At 40.6% G+C, this 16,430-nt stretch overlaps 1 protein-coding gene across 1 annotated transcript in view; it reads right to left on the reverse strand.

Moving 5' to 3' along the window:
* Window positions 1–495: 495 nt before the first annotated feature.
* The window catches only part of LOC306930009 (procathepsin L-like), a gene marked incomplete at its 5' end in the record, with an annotated part of 29,601 nt that continues 13,666 nt past the window's right edge, over window positions 496–16,430 (reverse strand). The window contains 6 exons of the mRNA XM_079510746.1: window positions 496–649; window positions 925–1,036; window positions 1,582–1,747; window positions 2,600–2,791; window positions 3,294–3,394; window positions 4,328–4,427. Coding sequence (XP_079366872.1) covers window positions 550–649; window positions 925–1,036; window positions 1,582–1,747; window positions 2,600–2,791; window positions 3,294–3,394; window positions 4,328–4,427 — 771 coding nt within the window. The 3' untranslated portion in view covers window positions 496–549. The remainder of the gene's footprint in view (window positions 650–924; window positions 1,037–1,581; window positions 1,748–2,599; window positions 2,792–3,293; window positions 3,395–4,327; window positions 4,428–16,430) is intronic.

Genomic DNA, 16,430 nt, shown 5'->3' on the forward strand with positions numbered 1-16,430 from the left:
TAATGAAATTGAATTGAATTGATCCCATGATCCCATGCACACATGCCAGAAGTCTGATGCGGGCTCCCTCTGTTGGACTATACAAAGTGTTAACCCGGAAGCTGAACCTGTCCAGAACCTGACACTTTTCCAGTTCTGTGATGGTTCGTTGTATACGGTATATGTTTCCATTATAACCAAGCCTTACACGCTCACTATAAGAATCACAATGTGACGTGTTGTGGGCCTGATGTGGTACATCGGCTATTTGCATCACTATTTAAATTTAAAAGGGGATCTCTGAATGACAACAGAAATTGGAAATGAAACACTGTCAGGAACTTGGAACAAAATTGTTGCTCTTTATTTGACGTATCGTCGTTAAGACCTTCGTCAGGACAGACAATAACAACAGGGCACAATAACCACCAAACATCTAACGGCTCCACCCCCAGTGTGTGTAGGTCATTATTGTCCACCAGTAGTCCACTGTGTCGTAGTCTAGTAGCCAGCTGTCCTTGTCCCATGCATTCCCCCCTACCCCCCCCAGACGAGGGGGTAGCTGGTCGTTCAGACGAGGGGGAAGCTGGCTTCTGTGGCAATCCCACACTGGTTGTCCTTGTTCCTGCTCATCTTGATGTAGCCCATGTCGCCCCAGCCCTCTCCCCAGCTAGACAAACACACATTTATACCAACTGTCAGGGTAGTGCATATACATGTGTACCAAGACATTAACATTATTCTTTTAAAAATATGAACGTTATTAAAATGTTAGTGTTTTGACAAGTATTTGGGGACCCACTTGCAATGTCAATCAGGTCCCACCATTTTTGTACTGTACTGTACTGTACTGTACTGTACTGTACTGTACTGTACTGTACTGTACTGTACTGTACTGTACTGTACTGTACTGTACTGTACTGTACTGTACTGTACTATGTTTACCTGTTCTTCACTAGCCAGTAGTCCAGTCCATCCTCTGTAGTACCATAACCCACCACCAGGACAGCGTGACTCAGGTCAGACTCACTGCACTCTGGTTCATCATACACATCATCTACAGGAACACGCACGCACGCACGCACGCACGCACGCACGCACGCACGCACGCACGCACGCACGCACGTAATACGGTACTACTTGTAACTTAAGGACATCATCATTTTGATGTTATTTTATTTTTTACCCCTAACCTGTGATACAGTGACCCTGATCTCTAAATATACCTAATCCTAACACACGTTTTATTTAGCTTTGTAAAAAAAAAAAATGAATATAGAATAGAACAGAATAAATAGTACCTGAGTTCTACTGGAAATTTTATCGAAAATGAATTGCGTTTTTGAAGGCCTAAACATATAAAGTTGTGCTTTTTTTTCTACAATATTTTTGGGGCTTTTTATCTTTATTGACAGATTAACAGTAGTTTGACAGGAAAGGGGGAAAGAGATGGGGGGGGGGGGGGGGGGACACACGCAGCAAAGGTCGTCGGGTTCGGGACAAGAACCTGCGCCACGCTGTCAGGCCAGGATTACCAGCCTTGGTGCCCGGACCGCTCGGCCATGTTAGTTTCAGTATACAATAGCGCTGCATGGTTCTCACCTGACTTGAAGAGCTGGAAGGACTCGTGGTTGGCGTCGATGGCGACAGACACCGGCCCCTGGGTGGCCACAACATTCTGCAGTAACTCCTCGGTGGCTCCGGTGAGGTCCACCCAGCCGCTGCAGGTCGCTCCCACGGTGCTGGGGTCAAAGCGACAATCCCCGCCCTGGCGCCATGCAGTGGAGGAAGGACGAAAGAGCACCTGCGGTTATTAGTCGAGTAAAAAAAAAAAAAAAAATTGTAAAATATTTTTTTAATTGACAAACCTTTATCTAGCTCTGCATAATAATAACTGGCACTTGTACTCAAGTATAATTTGATTTATTTGTTTATTTATTTTTACATGACGGTGTGGCTACGTTTAGGCTACTGTCTTAAAGGACCACTTTCAACCTATCCTCATATTCAGTACCAGGTCCTCACTAATGCTCATTATAATATGGCGCCATTTCGGAAATCGTTGACCAAACCTGCCTATCCATGATGTCATAGCGTCTGTATCTCGGGCGCCATTTCAGGGAAGGCAAGCTTCTGCGTGCGTCACAGAAGGGGGCGTTCGGTATAGGCCAATCAGAGGCAATGTAAACGTTTGTTTTCTCATGCCAATATAAAGCTCAATTGAATTGATAAGTCTGTGATTGGCCAGCCCAGCGTGCCATCCGCACATCCGCTTATCTATAGGTGTTTATGTCTGTGTGAGTAGACAGACATGGTGACTATCCTGCTTGGCACTCAGCATCAATGGGTTGGATTGGGGGGGGGTCAAATCAACGAATCAAATGATTTCCGAGCGCGGCACAGAGAACAAAATTTCACTGCAGTAACGTGTGTGACAAATCGTACGACTTTGACTTTGATGATATGTCACAATTTTCTGTCTACTCGTGCTTTGTCTCAGAGGTTGATAGGCCTATTATCATGAGCATCAGTGATGGCCAATTATATGAAGATATACGTTTTAAAATGTAGTAAAGGAATTCAGAGTACAATAGAGTACACTTATTGTTCCACCACTGACTTCTTCTTCGTAGGGGTAGGACTCCTCGGTGTCCAGGCCTTCGTTCTGTGCAATGTAATCAAAGGCCTGGTCCATATCTCCTCCGTCGCAGCCCTGGTTTCCGTAGCTTCCGGAACAGTCCACCAGCTGCTGCTCGCTGAGAGAGACCAGTTTCCCCGTCTGTCTGAAGTGCTGTCCCTCCAGAGAACCCGTCTGGAGGTGGGTGGGACAGACAAGGACAAAGACATATCTTTTATATATAGTTTTATTTCGGTCTTGTCATGTACAGAGTTAGGTCACAACTAACATTACAAAAACAGTATAATGCCTACCCTTTCTGTCTTCAACAATAACAAAAGTGTTCTTTTCAAGATTTCAGATTTAAACAGTGCCGCATATGTGCGTTTTGTAATCTCTGAGTCAGCATCATTGGAAAAAATGATGATCCTGCCCTCAATATATTTCAGAGAAAAACAAAGGCTGAATGAATGAATGAATGAATAATAATGCGCACGCACACACGCGCACACGCGCACACACACACACACACGCACGCACGCACGCACGCACGCACGCACGCACACACACACACACACACACACACACACACACACACACACACACACACACACACACACACACACACACACACACACACACACACACACACACACACACACACACACACACACACACACACACACACGCAGCATACCGCGCTGAAGGCCCAGCAGGAACCACACTGCCCCTGGTCCTTAACATCAGTGACATATCCCATGTCCCTCCAGTCCACTGCGGTGGGCAGCTTGATGCCACCTGGAGGTATGAAACCATAATATCATTCATTATCGTTCATCTCGGGTCACGCTCACAATAATCATTATCGTGGGGATATTAATCTATGGTTATCGTTGTCATACACTGGACCTGAGTTAGCTCTGTACTTCAGAATCAGAATATCTTTATTGTCATTGTGAAAGACAACGAAATTGATTAGCAATCCAGCTCAGTCCATTAAAAAATAATCTATGTAAAAGTCATACTTCTACTCATAACTACAGTTACTGGATAAAGACACAAACACAAACATGCATTAACCACCTCATTTCGGCTATTTTCTAAAGATTTGAAAACTTGAAACATTCTGCAAAATGAGTACTTTCTCTTTTGTCCATCCGGACATTTACATTTTGAATTTCGTTCTTTTAATTGTAACAGAATATTTCTATATTGCAGTATTCATACAACATGTGCATGTGAATATACTTTTGTTACCTTTCACGAATACGATTCATAACAGCCCTAATGATGGTCCCAGAGCCATAAAGTAGGACAGAGTTACGACATTGAGGGGGCAGAAAACTGAGCGCTGTTCATGCAGCCAGGAGAGTGACAAGCTGGAGTTTGAAATACATTGTTTACAACGAGGGCGGCGCAAATATCAGCAATTTTAGGCATGTGTGCAACATGACAACTGTTTTAAAGTATTACGGTAGTACAGTGACAACTATCTACTCTCTGTAATGTTTAAGTTGTACTATTATTAAAAAAACGATCTATCATAAAGGGATTTAAGATCATTAAAGCTGGGCTGTTGCCTGAGTCCAGTGCATTCTGCCATAACTTCCGGTCCAGGACATTGTCACTCTTCGCCCATAGCACTAAGAGCCGCCATTGGACTGGCCCCATTATGTGAACGGAGTTGTCTTAACTCTGTCTTACTCTATGGCTCTGGATTGTCCCACGTACCTGCCGGTGGCAGGTAGGCGGAGCCTGTACGGCGAGGCATGGAGGAGTTGGAGGAGCGCAGGGGGCCTCGGGAGATGAAGCGTCCGTATTCCTTTCTGTCCTGTTCACATGGGTCAGAAGAAATGAAACTCTAAGTACATTTACTCAACTATTGTACTTTTTGTGAGGTACCCTCACACAAAAAAAAGAACATGCCGTAATCCTGGTCTCTATACTGACTCCCCCTGGTCAGCTGGGGTGCCTGATGAAGTGGAACGGAACTGATTGGAATAACTTATGATGAATTCCTGTTCTGTCCTTTGTCTATATAGAAGTGTCTATTTGTACGTCTCTAATTGTCTCCACCAGGCCGAAGGCATGGGGAGAGAGTATGTTTTGCACTCTGTCCGTCCGTCCGTGTGTCCGTCCGTGTGTCCGTCCGTCCGTGTGTCCGTCCGTCTGTGAACAGCTAATCTCCGGCACCGTTAACCCGGTCGATGCCAAATTTTGCACACAAACTCCCTGGATGCCAACGATGAACCTCTGCCCCAAAATGTCCAGAACGGCCTGTTATAGCGCCACCAGGAGGCCGCTTTGTGCAAAACAAGTTTTTGGACAGTACACCTACATATTTTGTCCAAACATCACGCAAATTGGTACACAGTCTCTCTAGAGCCATTCAACGAAATGGGTCTTTCAGATTTCTCAGACTCCATCCTGATTGGCTAAGATTGGCCTCCAAAGTTTGCAGGAGTGCTCAGTTTCAAACAAAATGCTGCAAATCATGAACACATCGTGTCATTTCCGTGAAATTGTGTACGCACATTCCCACTAGGCCGAGGAAGAAATGCCACATGAACATTTTCAACTCAGCCTCATGGTGGCGCTATAACTGGCCGAAAAGTGTTTTTACCTCTAACTGCACGGATCTGTGAATAACTTTGTATGCCAACTCCCTAGAGGCCAAGGAAAAACCCTTGCCTGGAATTTTTCACATCTGCTCTTTATAGCGCCACCAGGAGGCCGACATATGTAAAACACATTTTCTAATATTACTCCTTCAGATTTTATCCAAATTTCACGCAAATCGGTACACATGCTCTCCATAGTCATGTGATCAAGACGTGTTTGTTTGATTTCTCATAATCCACCCTCATTGGCTACGATTGGCTTCTAAACTTTTCAGGAGTAGCCCGCTTTGTACCCGTTTTGTACAAATCGCCACAACTACTCAACGCAGCGTCCGATTGTGGTGAAACTGTGCATGCATATTCCCACTAGGCTTTGGAAGAAATGCCACTTGACCGTTTTCAAATCAGCCTCATGGTGGCGCTACAATAGGCCAAGCCGCGACACACACACACACACACACACACACACGTTTATATTGCTCCTAAACATTTTGCCAAACATAATTTGTTCTGCATTTAAGCTCATATTTTGAGTTGATTCGACGAGTTGATTTGACTTCTATTATCTCCTATCCTATCGTATTACTCTGTGTTTTATTTATGTCTAAATTATTGTCTAAATTGACAAAAAAAAAATGTACTTGACAAACCTTGACTTCGGCAAGAAACCCTGCAGGACTGACCCATGTTCTCACCTCGAAAACATGAACTTGCTGCATTTTGTAATTTCATAAAAATAAATAAAAATAGCTAGCACCAGGAATAAAATGTGTGTGACTTCTGTTTATTTCATAACTGTATAGTTGCAGTTGATTGTGAACATTTTAAATCACAATGTAGTCTCTGTATATGTTCATAAAGTGACAGGCTAAAATATTCCAAAATTACGCAAATAACTACTGTAATATGATGTAATATGATGTGGCGACTGTGGCTCAAGAGGTAGAGCAGGTCGTCCAATGATCCATGGGTCGGCGGTTCGAATCCCGGCTCCTCCTGTCTACATGTCGAAGTGTCCTTGGGCAAGACACTGAACCCCAAATTGCTCCCGATGTGCTGGTTGGTACCTTGCATGGCTTCCACCGCAATCGGTGTATGAATGTGTGTGTGAATTCGTGAATGTAATGCACAATCTATGTAAAGCGCCTTGGATAAAGGCGCTATATAAATGCACCATTTACCATTTACCAAGCCACGAACCACCATTTCATGAGATTTAGCCTCTCAGACCCAAAACTAAAGAATATTTTGTTATCATTGGATAATATTTTGTCCACAATTCCATGCTGTATTGACGTTGGTACCACTAGGAGAGATAACAGGCAAATGTTGATCAAAATAACAATTATTCTCTATTCTCTAAATGATGCGTTGACGACTTGTAAATGTACTTATGCATATTTTTACCAATATTTTCACTTTTGAGAGTGTAAAATGAAACCAAATGCACTTGGTTTCATTTTACGCTCTCAAGAGTTAAATATCTATATAAGGGTCCATTTGGTTACCAACTCTCCATCATTTAGCTGGGGACCACCTTGAAACCCCTCAGCCCTCAAGGACCACTGCTTGAAAACCACATACCGGTATCTGTTTCTATGAGTCTAAAGAACGATTATAATGAATTCCTGTCACCTGTAGTTTTTTTTTTAGTATTTTGAGTTGATTCGACTTCTATTATCTTCTATCGTATTACTCTGTATTATTACTATTATCTCACATTCTGTGTTTTAAATTGTGTTTTAAATGTGTCTAAATTATTGTCTAAATTGACCAAAAAAATTGACTTGACAAACCTAAAACAAACTTCGGCCTGCAAACCCTGCAGGACTGACCCATGTTCTCACCTCGAAAACATGAACTTGCTGTACTGTCCACTTTTGTAATTTCATAATAATAAATAAAAATAGCTAGCACCAGGAATAAAATGTGTGACTTCTGTTTATTTCGTAAGATAGATATACTGTATAGTTGCAGTTGATTGTGAACATTTTAAATCACAATGTAGTCTCTGTATATGTTCATAAAGTGACAGGCTAAAATATCCCAAAATGACGCAAATAACTACTGTAATGTGATGGAATACGAGCTGCAGGCTACAGAAATGCTGAATCGCCCGCTACTACCTACCTCCTGAAACGTACGTGCGTGTGTGTGTGTGTGTGTGTGTGTGTGTGTGTGTGTGTGCTTTGTCAAGCAGCAGGCCATTGTTCATAGGCCCAAGGCCTCAAGGTCCAGGCCTTGAGGCTGGGCAACAGGGACGTGCACACATAGACATCAAAGGGGGCTTCAGCCCGTGCCCTTTTACCCGTCTGTAAAACAACCGATTCCCCACGATCATAATTTTAAGGCCTATATACCCAATAAAATAGTATTTCCCTGTGGGATAACAAAGGTATACAGACGCTACATTTTGAACAATCAGGCCTTCTCATCACATAGGGGCTTTTATGGAACTTGCTCTCAGGAACCACTCACCTGATTTGGTCGTACGCGTGATGTCATCAGTATGCACCCTACTTCGTATAATTCCTCCCCCTCTTCAGTCTTCAGTTCCAAATATGCATTTCCACTTTGTTTACAATGTCCACCATTGTTAATTTTCCAAGCTGCCATGGAATGGAAACAAGCCTGGGTTTTATCCATAGAGTATATAAAGGATAGAGACCGAACTGGAGCACTAGCCCCGCCCCCAAGCTATTCATTTCGATGAAGTTGCTCAGTGGCGTTTTGAAGCACCCGGAAGACTGCCGGAAGTACCTCCTCCGGACCTCAACTTTGAGGTCCGGGGTGACGTATGCAACCGAGCGCTCAATGTTAAAGCCCAGCTGCACAGGGTTTCCCGGTCATGAATCCACGGGTCCGCCTGTAGTCCCTCCTCCTACCACTAGGGCCCAGACCTTCAACGTTGAATAGCCTCACTGGCCCCAGTAGTCTATATATATGGCTGCACCATACACCATGTGGCCACTGGGGGCGCTAGTGAGTAATTTATGTTAATTTATGTTAATTTATTCATAAATATAATTAGCATAAAACCATAACTCATAAACCATAACTCATAAAACCATAACTCATAAAACCATAACTCATAAAACCATAACTCATAAAATCATAAATATAATTAGCATAATAATAATTATAAAATTCCACGCATTCCCTAAATTCCATGCATACCTTAATGTTTATGTTGTGATGTATGCCATGCTTTTTGTTATTGCTTATTATAAATCGCTCTGGATTAAGAGCTTAAGTGTTTTTTACATTAAGTGCTTAAATCTGTCCCTATCTCTCCCTATCTCTCTCTCTCTCTGTCCCCTGCCTGCGTGTTTTCAGGAAGGGGGGTTGTCCCTCAGACAGACAGACATGCCGGCTCCAGGTGTGAATAGAACAATAGAAAGTTTAGATGAACCACTGTGTGTGGGTGGGGGCGGGGGATCCCTTATCTTTTAGAAGTGCCAGGTGCAGTTGTAAACCCCTCCCCCCTCAAAACATCTGTTTGTTGTGTTAATGTGTTAATTAGATATAGTTAAAACCGGGGGGGTGGGGGTCCCCTTCTCTTTTGAAAGTGACAGTTGACAGGTGACAGGTACCAGGTGACAGGTGACAGATGACAGGTGACAGGTGACCGATGACAGCAGCTGACCGCTGACAGGAAAACACACAGCTTGTGTGTTGGTTTAGCCCTAACATTGCAATTTCCAGGCGCATATATACGTTGGAATATTGGGTGTACAGTAGGTGTACACTATTGAGTATAGGTATGGAAAAATAAAAAGTATGAATAAATTATGCAAATTTAAAAAATAAAATGAATTTAAGCAAAACTTATAATGAAAAAAATAAAAAAATAAATAAAGTTACAAAACAAAGTAAACTTAAACAAATAAAGAAAAGGAGACAAATGAAAAAATCAAGAACTTTTAGTGTAAATGTGGTTTCTCAATTGTACTGCCTATGTACGTGTGAGCTTGGGTGTTGTAGATGCCGCAAATATGTTCGAAAAGGTTTGTACATTGGTTAGTTAGAGGGGGTGGTCTACTGTGTGGGTGGGGTGTGTATGGGGGTTGGTCTACTATGTGTAGGTGTAGTCTAGTGTAAATGTGGCGTATAGCTGGTACTGCAGGTTTAAACATCAGATTGGTCTGCTGTCTAGCTTTTCTTTTTTGTCTAACAGATTTGTCCATTTTATGGTGTAATTCCATTTTTGACCCATAGACTATGGATCTAATATTGTAGGTGTAATTCCTCATACAGCCACTACAGACCTGTAGGGGGTTTCAGCCTCCTAGTGCAATTCATCTATTTATTTCTCGTCCCATTGGTTCAGAGGACACCCCCATCCATGGGCCCTACAAGGGGGGTGTAATACCAGTTTTGGCCCATAGACTATGGATTTGAGCATCTCATCGGTGTAATACCGGTTAACACCACTACACCCCGATGACTGTATGCCTATATGGCTGCATTGTGCATGTGTGGAACCACAAAGGGTGTAATATCAGGTTTGCCCCATAGGCTGTGAATTTAAGTAATGTAGGTGTAATTCAGATCTACCCCATAGGCTCAATACATACATGAAGGGGGTTATACTTAGCTTGAATATTGACCGGTGTAAATCTAGCCTGTGTAGCCTATCTGTGAACAATTACACAACATACAGAATAGTGAGCCATAGGTGTTTACGATTATTTGTACGCAGTAACTGTCAGTTTTTACAGTATTACATGGATCCAATATTTTCTGCTATTATTGTTACCCTCCAAACGTGTTGATGCTCTTAACATGTACCCTTGAAGTTGTGTATTTGTCCAAGATTTGCGGATTGTACATTTGTACAATATGGTTATGATCATTGGGACCAGTTCAAGTAGTGATTATTACTTTCATGCAGCATATGACCAAGTTGTATATAGTTATAGTTAGTACATCATAATCCCATATGGTCTAGTGGTTTAGGATTCATGGATTTCAACCATGAGACCCGAGTTCTACTCTTTGTGTGGGAAATATAAGTATATGTTTTCAATTATAGTGAAAGTTAATGATACCCCATAATGGTCAATATCTATAGAGATGATTACACTGCAATACCACTTATGACCTGATGTGATTTCAGCCCCCATAGTGCAGTGGTTTTCAAACAGTAGGCCGGGGGCCACCGGGGGGTCCTTGAGTGGGTGGGTGAGGTGATCCCCTGCAGCTAAATCATGGAGAGGTGGTAACCAAATGGACTTGAGAGTTGTAAAAGGAAAATCAAATGGTACCACAAAAGTTCAAATATTGCAAAGTTATTCTGTCATTTTTGTAGTTACGGCGTTTGTAGAAATGTTTGGAATAACGATCATGATATTTTTAAAATAAGCCCACCATTATGATCCATGGCTATATCACTCCTCAAGCTTTACATCTAGACAGTTTTCTTCAATGGGTAATATTCATCACATGACATCAATGATTGTGTTATAGGCAGTGTTGGAACTAGCGCCCCAAGTACATTAAGCCTACATACTTTACATAACGAAACTACTTTTTTCTATAACTTGTAATGCGACTCTTATAGTTATCTCTCATAGCTACTGTGTTCTCAATGTGTGAGTTAGTAGTTACCCATATTGCGTAATCTAATCCAAAGGAACCGTCTCCTTCTCCTGCCAGTGCGGAGTCTGTCATGCAAACTGCCATGGTGCGCTGAGTGCACCCCAGAGTGGTACACATTCCACATGAGAAAGAAAAAGTGGCTTCCACAGGGCATAACGTCATATAATCAACAGAATAATAATTACTTACTTAGGCCTGTCTGTGCAGGGGGGTAGGGTATCAGTATTATATCGATATCATTAGACTGGATATTGTCTGTGATTTTGGATATTGTACTATTGGCATAAGTGTTAAGAGTAGAGCTTAAAACACACCACAACTGGACAAGTGACATTAGGGAATATGTTTTCTTTGAACAACATTGGTTATAGGTAACTTGAATATTAACAGCTGTAAATACAGCTGACTGTATCGGTGAACAGGTCCAGACTTACAGTATAGCATGAAGATCAGTTATACAATGCAGCCTGACTATTTTCACCTAGCTATAACATTTTCCCTCCCCATATATGATAAAATCACCCGCGTGCAACTGTGCACATAGATAGATGGAATCCCTCTCTTTCATACTTAGCCCATAAGCACTCCACTCCCCCTTAGCCCATAGCACTTGACGTAGCACATAACCGAGCCTCAATGATCTTACAGGCATATTCAAAAGGCATAACTTATGTAATTTAGATAGTATTATATGTAAACATAGCACACTATAGTGTATGCATGTAGTTTCAAGATATTACACTATGTAGAAGGGAGTTCCACCCTTTCCCTCTAGCCTATGGTCAGTCTGGTCAGTCTGGTGTATCTCAGAAGCAGGACCGGTTACATGCAGAACATTGTCACTTTTTACTTGCACCCTGTTATTAAACTAAGGGCTTAAATTGTCTGAGCTGCTCAGTGCCTTCTTTTTCATAGATATTACACGGTTAGACTGAGGTTATTGACTAGCGTATTATTCTTGGCAACCTTTTATGTATTTGATGTATTAAGTGATGTACGTGATGTATTATGTGATGTTCTTGCTCGCTGTAAATTGCTCTGGATTCAGAACATCGGTTAAATAAATGCCTAAACTGTAAAATTGTAAACTACATAGCGATGCTATTACAACAACACGAGAATTACACAAAATCAAAGGCTACACAAAAAACAAAACAAAACTTGACAAAACAAGCACAAACCATAAAAACACAAGATGTACATTAAACAAAAAAAAATTATGACAACATATACGTAACACAAACAACAAAAATAAGAAACAAAACACATTATGAAAAAAGAAAACATGGATACAAAAACAGAACACAAAACAAAACTTAACAAACAAATCACAAAAACACAAGACATACATTAAACAAACATTATGACAACATGAAGCACAGAATTCAAAACTCAACGCAACACAACAAAATAATACAAGACATACATTAAACAAAAAATTATGACAACATGAAGCATACAGAATTCAAAAACACAACACAAGCTTTTGCTCATTATCACAAAACAGTATAAATCAAAAGTAAGCACAAATATCAAAAGTGTTCAAATGTACATGTATGGAGGTTAGATTTGACGGAGGGGCACTATAGTGCAGCCTCCAACTTTTCAGCCTAGCCTAGAGGTGGAAAACTGTTTCATGTTTTATCAAAATATGCTAATGTTACACAGTAAATGTGTAAAACACATTTTATATTACTCCTCCAGATTCTGCCCCCAAAGAAAAATCCCACAATTTGTTACATAGTATCTCTATAGTCATGTGTTCAGGAAGGATCTATCCGATATTTCATATTCCATCCTAATTGTCTAACATTGGCTTTCAAAGTTTACAGTATTGACCCTGTTTTGAACAAAGAATCATCAAATCATGAACGCAGTGTGTAATTTATGTGAAATCATTGGGGTTCATCCATCTCTACATTTTTCTTAAGAAAACCGTGTATTGGGGCCCTAGTAAAACTCTGTACTTTTCTTGGAGTCCTTTCAATGCTTTTTAGCTCTTTCAAGGTTATTTATCTGTTGATCTGTATGATTGTTCGTACATTCCTACAGATACACTTAAAACTAGTATGAGTGTATGCTAATGTTGATTGACCGGAAAGTATGTACATGAACATATAGGTTACATCGATATGATATACATGCTTACTTTAAACATGTACTAGCTTGTATAATCTTGTAAACCCCCAAATATCGAAAATATATCGTTGGTATAGTTTGCCTTGAGAAATGAACATTCACCTCTGCTGAAGTAAACATGCTGATTCAACAGTGTGTCACCAGGTATAAAACTCGAAAGGACTAGCTTACATGTTAGACATCTGTGCTGGTCATCCACACCAATATGAATCATGTTAGCAGGGTCCCCTAGCCATGCAAATTTAGATTTAGATTTTAACCCATAATTAATGTTTGATTTGATTCTGGGGACATTGGTTGTTGGAGGTAGTCCACACAATACGGCATCATGGGCATACGTAGAATTGTCATCATGTGCAATATTACGGCATCCGTCAGTATAGTTCATCCAATTAATTCAGTCTGCCATAGATCCATCAAAATATGGATCTATACCAGTGGGTACATATTGTCTATGTTTATAAATTATTCTGTCAAAAATTGTGGGTCGTCCATTTTCGGGGTTTAAGTGGAATGGTGTTTCATCTTCATTAGAGGTGTAATACGGATTTGCATTAAAAGTAGAAAATGGGTTTCTTGTTGTTGTTTTGCCAGAATCCGGTTCTAGTAGACATGACCGTCTGTTATCCATACCCTAAGGTTAGGGTTATCCGTGGTTGCCAGGAACGTTTGTGATGGTTGTATGGGATGCAATGAGTTATTTTGTAGGATCTCTGTGAGTATCTGTGACGGATACACTTTGCTTACACTATAACACACTAATGTATGTGGATACTAGGTACCTCCTAGGTACTAGGTTCCGAGGGGTGGGTCATTCAATTTCAATTCAATTTCAATGGATCCACATGAACCAGTAATAGTGACAGTGGTTCAAAACAGTATTCTCCCATACCATTTTAATTTCTGGAAGACTGGTTATAAGTCATTTTAGAAAATGTCTGTAAACCCCCAACTACTGTATAGTGATGGATTGAATATTAATTTAATACATTCTGGTATTCTGAATTCTCCTAGAGTCTGATACACTACCAGCCACAACACAAACATTAAGGTATGAAATTATTATATATTTTACCATGTGAGAAACTAACTCTACATTTTAGTAGTTTAGTAGTTTAGTTCTAATAATATAGTATACCGTCTCTGTAGCCTGATAGACTACCATATATTACTATGTCTAAAGAAATCTGAGATGAAATAATATTTTGATGAAACAATATTTTTATTTAGCAAGAAAAACATGAAATTATATTTGACATACATATTTACACAGGTATGTTACACAATACATGTAGTAGTAGTAGTCGTAGTCATGTAGTTAAAAAAAAAGAAAAAAGAAGATAACATAATATACCCAAACATTCATTAAATAAAAACATTTAGTTTTCTCAATACAGTACATACAATGTATAGTATGTACAATATGTGACAATAACCGGTCATCAAACTATTTGCAATATATGCAACTATGCAAGCGGGTCATTCATCGGGACATTAGTTATGTCTTTGACTTTTGCGTGTATATAGGGTAAATCCTTCAGGTCATGCAGAAAACATCTGCATATTCCATGGATTCTTGACAGTGGTGCTACAATTCCGTGAGTTTCCAATACCTTCATAACCCTAGGTATAAATTCATCAGTCCATAGTTTTTTCATTAAATCTTTAAAATGATTGTAGAAGTAATATCTAGGCGTAGGGCCTAAACATGAATGTTCGGTTTGACTAGGATGATCTATTTGACAGCCATGGCAACCCTCTTTCATATGCTCAGTTATAACCTTTTCGAGTAGTTTAACAACACGTATTTTCATAATATCTATATGTACTGTACTGATCACCCCGTCATTCTCATCCATAGTCAGGGGCAAATTCACTGGGGATGGCGTCGAAAGCACTGTTGAGGTGGTTGGAGTGTCATGGGGGACGGGTGAATTTGTGGATAATAGGTCTACCCTCTCAAAATATTCAGCGTCCCCTGTATCATAGCCCCAAAATGCCCTCTCATCATATTCATAGTCTTTGTCCATATCATCATATTCATCGTCTTCGTCCGTATCCCCAGTACTGGTGGGATTCCACCATGATGGTGTCTCATACACAGCCCGCCGAGGGTCCATCCACCAAGCTTTGTCTCCTCCACTTGGGCTGGATTCTCCCACTGAAAAAGTAGAGTCCTCCATGGTGAATGATCAATGATCATATCGCAATTGCATGCATGGAGTATAAGACAACGGTGTATAAGGAAGAGGAGGAGGAGGAGTTCGCCTTTTACCTATAGTGTAGGAGGGGTGGGCGTAGTATCTGCAATTGTTGGTGCGTCATTTTCCAGGCTGTCATCAGGCATTGAGAATAATGTAGCGCCAGCCGGTTTTGCGAGATCGATACCAGTAGGCCTATTAGGTATATAATCACCGAACGAAAACCCTGTACGGCCGGTAGGGCATGCCTGGTAATCCACACGCCTAGGGTTATTTTCAGTGACTGCATGACTGACATGACTAAACCCCCTAATACGGTCTTCAAGCAAAGTTATCTTTCGCCTCTCTCTAGTTGCTTTGAAAAAATCAAAACCTACTCTCAATACATGCCTTAGAATCCCCAAATCTTTCACGTCAACGGATAGTTGAATAGGGAAGTCTTTTTCTTTTTCCATAATACTTTTAGGAATTTGAAGCGGAGTAGTGCCTTGAGATTTGTATCTCAATAACAACCATAAATTTGATCTAGAACAATCCACGATGAACCCCTCTGCTTTATTACGAATAGGTATTGTATCGTCTACGCGTACAATTTGAGATGGTTCTATATAATCTAGATGTATTTTTGATACCAATTGCAAATAATTACAGAGCTCTAGAATAGCTGGTACCAATTTCTCATATTCAGATTCATAAACTCGTATGTAAGGCACTCTGTCTTCAAACATACTAACCCCTGCTTCCAATGTATATAGTTCGATATACGGGTAGTATATGAATGGTGAGAATGTCATTCTTATTTTCCTCCCCTCAGATAAATCCCAAACCTTTCTATCATCGTCTTGATAGCAGGTAGAGTAAATTCTTCTTTCTTTCTTTCGTTCTTTCATTTCAGAGCTCTTTCAGTGTCTCAATGTCTCAATGTCTCACGCTTTGACATATATCGTATATTACGGAGTAGCCTATGCTATACACCCCCATGGTATTTGGTATTTAACAACACCCTCAGAGAGGTGGAGCCTTCCAATTCTGGTTATGTAAAACACCTTTATTCATGGCCGACCTTTGAGGTTAAGCGCTGTTTTATAGGTCTACACCCACAGCAAAAGAAGGAAGGACCATTCACCATGGCATAATCCTAATTAGTTACAATAGTTACAAAGCTTAGTATACTACCCCCGTAAGAACCTAGCTAGAATCTAACACAGGTAATAGCGAATAAAAACTAAAAACCACAATCAAAATATGTTTGATATTTTTATTTAGCGAGAA

This window comes from Electrona antarctica (genome assembly GCF_951216825.1).
Source record: "Electrona antarctica genome assembly, chromosome: 9".
Classification (NCBI taxonomy): Eukaryota; Metazoa; Chordata; class Actinopteri; order Myctophiformes; family Myctophidae; genus Electrona; species Electrona antarctica.